This window comes from Schistosoma haematobium, chromosome 1, assembly GCF_000699445.3.
Source record: "Schistosoma haematobium chromosome 1, whole genome shotgun sequence".
NCBI lineage: Eukaryota > Metazoa > Platyhelminthes > Trematoda > Strigeidida > Schistosomatidae > Schistosoma > Schistosoma haematobium.
The window spans coordinates 15,362,267-15,369,275 of NC_067196.1; the positions used below are offsets into that span (position 1 = coordinate 15,362,267).

A 7,009-nucleotide genomic window follows, 5' to 3' on the forward strand; every position below is an offset into this window, starting at 1 on the left:
GGCTAGCGATTGCGGTAGATGTTGAGCACAGCGTTACCACACGTGATCTGGTGCGGATGCATGACCGAACGCCTTCAGCTAGATGAGTCCACTAAAACATATGGTCAACATCCAATGTCGAAAACTTACAGAGCTATTTATTTTGGAAATTTATTTACCGCTACAGTGTTTTACGTCATTTTCAACTCTCTGTAGAAGGCTGAGAATTCACTTTTTCACTGATCACAAACCCCTTACCTTCTCTTTAAGCTCATCTTCAGACAAGTACTCACCTCGAGAGTCTCGACAACTGGACTACATTTCTCAGTTTACTTCACATATTCAACACATTTCTGGAGCAAACAATGTAGTCGCAGACACCTTGTCTCGTACATCTTCCTTGAACAGTTTCCAAGGAATCGACTTTATTAAATCGCTCAGCTCCAAAAAGAAGACATTGATCTACAGCACGAGTTATCGTCAACAACCCTTAAACTGCGCATCAAACAGATGGGAACAGGTAAGGAAACCTTACTATGTGACACAAACAGAGGTAAGGATCTTGAAATCGTGCCGAAATATTATCGGCGCCACGTTTTCAATAGGCTGCACAAATTTTCTCATCCAGGTGTTTGTGCAACCATCAAGCTTATAGCAGAACGGTTTTGCTGGCCTGGTATGAATAAAGACATGATGGAGTGGGCACGCTCCAGTGTAAGCTACTTGAAATCTGAGGGTTTGGACACAACAAATGTCCCTTAGGCTCACTCTTAACTCTCGATTATCGTTTCGACGATGTTCATCTGGATTTGGAAGTATGTTGACCAGATTCAAATGGATACTCTTACCTCTTAACCTGCGTAGACCGTTTCACTCGATGGCTAGGAACAGTACCTATCAAGAACATCACTGCTGAAACAGTAGCCAGCGACTTCGTCGAACGATGGGTAGCAAACTTTGTCTGCCCTTCAACTATCACTACAGACCGCGGCCGTCTGTTTGATACCGAACCTTTCCGTCATCTGAGCGCACTTTTAGGAATCACTCGCTTACGAACGACTGCCTATCACTCACAAGCAAACGGGTTGGTAGAACGCTTTCACCGACAACTGAAAGCTTCACTATCAGCTGCAAACTTTTCACAGTGGCCTGACACTCTTCCACTCGTCTTACTAGGTATTCGCAATGCAGTGAAAGCTGACATTGGATACACTGCAGCTCAACTCGTTTATGGGACGACACTTCGACTTCCAGGAGAATCCGTGGATCCTTCATTCTCTTCAATGAGCATGGATTTAACCTCCTACACGAACAAGCTTACAAACGCAATGCGTTCAGTTAAATCTGTTTCCACTCGACCTCAATCAACTGATGTTTTCGTTCAACCTGACTTACGATATAGTACACACGTTTTTGTTCGTCGAGACTCGCATCGACGATCCTTCGAATCAGCATACGATGGACCTTTCAAAGTTCCTCAGCACGAATTTAAGTACTATATAATCGATAAGAATGGAACCAACGATAGCATCAGCATCGATTGAATCAAAGCAGTGCATTCAGAAGGAACATCCTATTCACGTCGATTTTCCTTCAGTACAATCGCCCGACAGGTCTCCTACACTTACAATACCTCAACCGACAGCCAACCCACACGATGATACTTCAACAGTATCAGAAAATAAACTTAAAACAACGCGTTCTGGAAGAAAAATAAGATTTCCAGAACATTTGAATAACTATTGCACGTAAGACACCAGTTAACATCTTGCTTCATCTCGATTTTCCATGGCATTTTATATGATACAAAAAAGTCAATTTTTATATGCTTATATTTATATATAGTCATTATTTCGCTAATACGTGTATTAGATTTTTTTTTAAAATCAAAAAGCCATTTCGTAACAGTCGCTTTTACGCTATCGCATGCACATGAGTTTATTTTGCTTTTTTCGCCCACTTTGTGTCTTAACGCGCTCACGCGTTCATTTCTACATGCACTTACATATTCTTTTTTCTCCTTTCCAGGACTGCTGGAAAAGAATGATGCAGTTTACGAGGAACCGAAATTTTCATCGTACTTTTTCTCTTTCTACTATATTGTAATTCATGGTTCCTTATAGTAAGGAAAGACGACTAGAGGCTGCCAAACCTAGCAAGCAATCAGAAGAGTGTTTAACAACGACAAACTCGTTGGGTTCAAACTTCTGACTAGTCACATCTTGGGGTCATTACTGCCCCGCTAGAGGGGGAGTGATTTGTAGCGGTAAATAAATCCACAAAATAATAGCTCTGTAGGTCTTTGACATTGGATGCTGACCACATTAGTTTTGATGGACTCACCTAGCTGATGGTGCTTGGTCATGCATCCGCACCAGGTCACGAGTGGGAACGCCGTGCTCAACATCCCCTGTAATCGCTAGCCAGATCAGATCAGACGATCCTCGATATATTAGTAGCCTATCAAATATAAATTCGAACCTCCTCGCCTCTGTCTTTTGATTTCACTGGGTGGGTACGCTTCATATTTGAAGGTGTTACTGGTTAAAACGTTGTTAAACTCCAAATGCCTGTAGCATCTTCACTATAATCGTCCTCCACTAATGATGCAGTACTAAGCTACCCTCTAACTCCAGAATATTTCCTCTTCTCCTAGTCCTTTGGTTTATGTACGAATATGAGTGTTTGGGGTGTTCTATAGATTCCTTAATAAATATTTCTTCATACGACCTTCTAGACTTGCGGAGGGTCGAGGCATAAATATTTCGAACTTCTCGATACTGAGATTTCGTTCCGTCAGTATCCCATGACCGAATTCTCTTAAAGAGAGGGGTGTGAACTTAATTATTAGTGCACAGTGGGGAGTTTCTCGGACCCCTCAGTGTAGTCTAAAAGACGTGGGGTGCAGTGACGTTTGTGTACGAATTTCTAAATATATTTCAGGACGTTACAACTGGGGACGCTGGCTCCATTGACTAATCTGCTGCGGATGCTGAGTGTATGGTACCTTGTATATTTGCCCTCCAGACGTTAGGTTATTATTATTATTATTATTATTTAATGGCTTTATTCACCATTATAGTTTTGGTACAATATAAAATTCTCAGCACAGGTTATTTCAACAAGTTACTTACGCAACAAAAAAGACATAGTAACGAATACAAAAAGAATGAAAAAGGTTTTTTTTAAAAAATGGAAGAAAAAACCGAAAAATTGTACAACTTTTAAAATTAAGGATATGTTAATAATGCAAGTTATTTACTAGGTTAATCCCAACAACCTGTTCGTCACAGAGTATATTTGCTAGGTAAGGTATTATAAGACTTTTATACTTTTGCTTGCATGCGTGGATTTTAATGTAATTACGTCTCGTTCTACCAGAAGATATACAAGGAGAAAGATAAGAGTGAAGGCGATGGCTAGTATCTGATAAAATGACACCTGCCAGGAGTTTGCATGATTTTAAATGTCTATCCACAACCATATTAATTATAACCTCGAAAGATTCACCACACATCTTGCTAACTGCCTTCAGCACTCTCCGCAAATCAGCAAAGTCTTTTCTCAAAAGCCCCGAAAAGAATAATGGAGAACAGTAAAGAATAATGGGTAATATGGAAGAATTGAAAAATTATAATGGTAAATGACGAGTAATCCCAAGAGAATGCAATCTCTTTATGTAGTAAGTCAAACGGAAAACCTTCTTTGACAACAATAAAACGTGGGTAGACCAAGACAGATCAGAGAAAAAGGTGACACCAACATAATTGACCTTCGACACTGAGTTTATCAAAGAGTCTCCGATGGTACAAGCATTACGGGATCTCGAAATGGTGTTTAGATTCCGTTCATGTCTCATGCTAAAGTTAACAGCTTGATATTTAGACGGATTAAGTATAAGACCATTACCAACAGACCAACAATCAATACGAGACAAAAACTCATTCATTTCTATGGGATGTAAAGAGGAAGAGATAAGCATACATACAGTGAGATCATCCGCATATTTCACAAAAGTGTTTTCTGTGGAAGATGGCAGATCATGGAGAAAAAAGAGAAAAGAAGAGGTGAAAGAACAGCTCCTTGTGGTACACCTTCATGAGATAGTAGAGAATCTGAGCACTTTCCTCCAAACACAGTGTACTGTTCCCTTCCAGAGAGGTAGGAACGTAGCTACTTGGTTATCCAGCTGTCAGTGTTGACGCTGATTAACTTGTTAATTAAACGTTGTCGTGGTATAGAATCAAAAGCTGAAGTATAGTCCAGAAAAGCACATCGAACATACTTCTGACCCTTTTCTAAGTTGAACACTATGTTGTGATGCAGAACAACAACAGCATCTAAAGTGCTTCTTTTGCGTCTGTAAGCAAACTGATATGGATCAATATGCTCTTTTATTGCAGGCTGAAATGGAAGTATTAATAATTTTTCCATTGTTTTGAGGAAGGGTGAAGTTATTGCAATAGGTCTAAATTTCACATTCTTATCACCAGATACTTTCTTGGGTACAGAGATTATTTCCATCTTTCTCCACATTTTTGGTATGAGATTAGATGAGAAGGATCTGTTAAAGATAGCTGTGAACGGATAACATAGGACGTCAGCACACTTTTTAAAAAGGATGTTTGGGATACCATCAGATCGAAATGAATTAAGCAACTGGTGACATCTTCGTACATCATTCTCAGTGAAAGTAGGAACACAGCTATTATTTAAACCCGTGGATAGAGGGAGCATCACATCAGATGACTGGCGTACAAAAGTCTTATTTAAGTCATAAACATTCAGCTGGTTATCGCTACTAAACTGTCTGTCACCTGTAAGTTCATTAAAGAGTTTCCACATACTTGGAGAGTTTTTGCAAGACAAGAGTTTGTGACAACTATATGGAAACCAAAGATTAGAACTGAATGCTTAGGGGTAGCATATTTTGAAGGTTTGTGTCATCAACATCACAGCAGGTCAATATAAGATCTGGTAAGGACTATTCGGAGTCCCGGTAGTATTTAATTGTTTCACAATTTACACTAGAGGGCATGTGATAACAGTGTCAGCTGTTTTGTGTTCGGGATGTTTTTCTGGCTACCCGATCCTCGGGTTTTTCCAGTCTGACGTGAATAAGATAAAGTCTCATAAGATTAAACATCGGCCACTTGATGACCAAGTATCAAAACCGACTAGCAAGACCTCACTCACCTCAGTTTGAACTGCGGCGGGCCAAACCAGTCAGCAGCTCTTGTCGTTTTCATTTCAAGTGGTAACTAACTAATTTCCACGTTCGAGGTTCATTATCGATAACTGTAGATGGGAAAGTATTTCTACTGAATAGAGCTACTACTACTCCTCTACACTTATGGATTATTTGGATCTTTTTAATAGTAAAATTTCAAGATGAGGTTCCCCATAAAGCATGCATAATGATCCCTATGAAGTCTTCAAAACATAGTTATGTCACATATACTTTTAGTATGTGTTATATTTGCACTCTGTGGTCATCATATTGATAATGAAGCGGAAAATATATGGATGACATATAGTCGTGTGGGTTGTCATATGCTCGAGATTCGGAAACCTTTCAGGGTATCATGAGGCACGAATTTGCCTTGTAGCCTTCAGATTTATTAATTCAGAGTCCATCGAAAACTAGTGAGGTACATGCCATTTGCCGATTATCTTCAGCAGCATCCTGGCTTTGCAGATGAGAGAAAAGTATCCTGAGAGCTGTTACAATATTTGAAACCGCTTTTCTCATCAAAGCAGGGTAGAGCACGTCTGAGAAAAATGTGTACTCATATATGTGCCGAAATGTCTGGTAAACCAGTTCAAAGCTTAAATTTACACTCGAGACACCTGTTAAAGCACTCGTATATGTCAGTTGTATGTGACGGCTGAGTATAAACTGCCCCTTAAAAAATGCTTAGAAAAAAGATGAGATAAAGACCACAAACGGCGTTCCTTACTATTAAATTAACAAGATGCATGTTTCGGAAGATTGTTTTACTTTTCCAGTTATTGTTAAAACCGTCGTTGTTTCGCCAACCATTAGACCTTGGTTTCATTTTTCGCTGTCATGGTGAAGATATTCGTTGGGAACCTGAATCCAGAATCCAAAGCTTCTGATCTCCGCAAAAAATTTGAAGCCTTTGGGAAGGTTACGGAATGTGATGTTGTTAATAATTATGGCTTCGTGGTAGGTTGTGATAGTATTCCAATCAATTTTCTAAGCATATGGAAAAAGAGTCTGAGGCTGAAGCTGCAATAGAAGGACTTCAAAATGCCATTCTTGATGGGGTGAAAATTAATGTTGAACGCAGCCACGGGAAACGAGGTGGTGGTCCCGGGCCTACTAGACGTAGAAATGAAGGGCGTTATCGGGATTATCCACCGGAAAGGGGACCACGTGCACCGCCACGTTACATGAATTCCGGCCCACCTCCCCCGCGAATGGGACGCTATGGTCCGGCTTGGGATGATGGGTATGGAGGGCCCTACGGACCACCACCACGTAACAGCTCTAGAGGTAATATATGCACTATGAATCTATAATCATTTAGGTTACGATTATCCCCCAAACGGTGCCAATGGAAGGTATCCGCCAATTGACCGTGGAGAACAACACAGACCACTCCCACGTGGTCCAGCCCGTGACCCACTGCCGCTACCACCTAATGTGGGATATCGTGGGCCTCCAGTCCCTGAACCTATACCATCGTCTCGAGATTATCCTCCAAAACCTCCCCCAATCAGACAAAGTTACGATGTGTATGGTGAATTTGACCGGTACCGGGAGCCAATAACACCATCAGGTCCTCCACGTGCGAACGATTATTATGATACATACGGCAGCTATAGCAGCGGAAACTACGAGTAGGCTCCTTTCTAAAACACTAACCACTTCAGAGACTATAGAGATAACGATAGATCAATGTCTAATTACGATTCGGGATACGATTACAGTTACTATGACTATGGGATGGATAGCAGATCACCGGTTCCACCAAGATCAGGGTAGGCAGTTATAATTACTTAA

At 40.6% G+C, this 7,009-nt stretch overlaps 1 protein-coding gene across 2 annotated transcripts in view; it reads left to right on the forward strand.

Annotated features, from left to right (window-relative positions):
* Positions 1–5,996: 5,996 nt before the first annotated feature.
* Positions 5,997–7,009, forward strand: part of MS3_00003481 (uncharacterized protein) — a gene marked incomplete at its 5' end in the record, with an annotated part of 42,224 nt that continues 41,211 nt past the window's right edge. The window contains 4 exons of one of the 2 annotated variants that reach the window (XM_012939461.3): positions 6,050–6,169; positions 6,205–6,499; positions 6,534–6,846; positions 6,880–6,987. In XM_012939461.3, coding sequence (XP_012794915.2) covers positions 6,050–6,169; positions 6,205–6,499; positions 6,534–6,846; positions 6,880–6,987 — 836 coding nt within the window. Of the gene's footprint in view, positions 6,170–6,204; positions 6,847–6,879; positions 6,988–7,009 lie in introns of both variants that reach the window. The other variant, XM_051211296.1, reaches the window with a different exon arrangement.